The sequence below is a fragment of the Triticum dicoccoides genome, chromosome 3B (genome assembly GCF_002162155.2).
Source record: "Triticum dicoccoides isolate Atlit2015 ecotype Zavitan chromosome 3B, WEW_v2.0, whole genome shotgun sequence".
Lineage (NCBI taxonomy): Eukaryota > Viridiplantae > Streptophyta > Magnoliopsida > Poales > Poaceae > Triticum > Triticum dicoccoides.
The window spans coordinates 54,533,769-54,535,024 of NC_041385.1; the positions used below are offsets into that span (position 1 = coordinate 54,533,769).

The window sequence follows — 1,256 nt, forward strand, 5'->3', positions numbered from 1 at the left end:
CGGTCCGGTCTTGAACGGGCCACGAGCGGGCCAAAAAGCCCGCTTGCTCTGTCCAGCTTGAGCGTCAAATAAAACACGTATTCGTATTTGTTGTTGTTTTTGTCGCTAGCGGCGAGCAGTCGTAAACAGCCTGCACCTCACGTACGTGAAACACGAGTCGGTCGTGGCTTGCTTGAGACCACTAAACACGTAGATGTAGGTATTGCGGTCGGTCGTTCCTGTCGAGCAACCATCAACCACTGCCCAACACAGTCTCTCTATATTCACACAACAACAACAAGAAGAAGGTACCAAGCAACGGTGACTTGATTGGCCGGCCACAAATACACCATTGCATAGCTGTTACAGTTTTGACAGCGTCTTTATCTTATTATTACGGAGGGGAAGAGCGGGTTAATTCATCCATTGGTCAGCCGAAAAGCTGCACCCATTCGACGACGGCCTTAGCAACGTAGGCCATCATGTAGAACTCATCGTTCTCCTTGGGAAGTGCCACCTTGCCAGCCAAATCGGTACACTCAGATGCAACGTGCTCATATGCAGCCTCTAGCACCTCCGGTACGCCACTATATCGCCCAGCAGCAACCGACCGCGCCGCCCACTGCAGCCTTGGGACGGCGCCTGTGTAGAGCTGGAGGCACGACCGCATGACCTTCCTGGCCTTGCCGTCCTTGGCGTGGGCGAGCGCATGCTGGATGCTGGCCTTGGTCACCGTGGCGTTGGACACCGTCAGCCTGGTGGCCATCATTGCGAGCTCCGGCAAGCCGGGCGCAGAGCGGCAGGAGGGGTCGATGCAGAGTGTGGACACGCAGACGTTCGGCAAGACGTACCAAGGTCCAAGCCTGATGCAGATGTAGTCCAGCAGGGAACATGGCGCGGCGCTCGAGCTTGGCCCGCCGTGAACTTCAGTGGCCGAGGAGAGGACGAGGAGAAGGAAAGCGCGGCCGAGCATAGAAGAGGATGTGCCCACGACCATGATGGTGGTGTATTGTCTCTCGATCTGTCTCTCCCTCCCGCTGCCCTCCTTGTCTCTTCTTATTAGTTCAACCTTAACGGCGGGTGTATCATATCATAAGTAAAAGAAAATAAATCCATCAGGTTCGATCAAATCATTTTAGATTTGGTCCATAAATCCATACCTAGAAATCTTATATCTCAAACATTTATATATGCAATCACACTTCATAGTAAGCGAATCGCGGAAGATCTCAGGATAACGCGCCGTATCTTAAGCATTAAATGAGTGTTTAGATGCA

At 52.7% G+C, this 1,256-nt stretch overlaps 1 protein-coding gene across 1 annotated transcript; it reads right to left on the reverse strand.

Annotated features, from left to right (window-relative positions):
• Window positions 1-288: 288 nt before the first annotated feature.
• LOC119280741 lies at window positions 289-1,018 on the reverse strand. Its single transcript, XM_037561485.1, has one exon. The coding sequence runs from the start codon at window positions 974-976 to the stop codon at window positions 410-412; it is 567 nt and encodes a 188-aa protein (XP_037417382.1). The 5' UTR covers window positions 977-1,018; the 3' UTR covers window positions 289-409.
• Window positions 1,019-1,256: the final 238 nt, after the last annotated feature.

What these genes read in the sequence shown, in the direction of transcription:
- LOC119280741 (XM_037561485.1), bottom strand. Translation starts at nt 976, where the DNA reads ATGGTCGTGGGCACATCCTCTTCTATGCTCGGCCGCGCTTTCCTTCTC.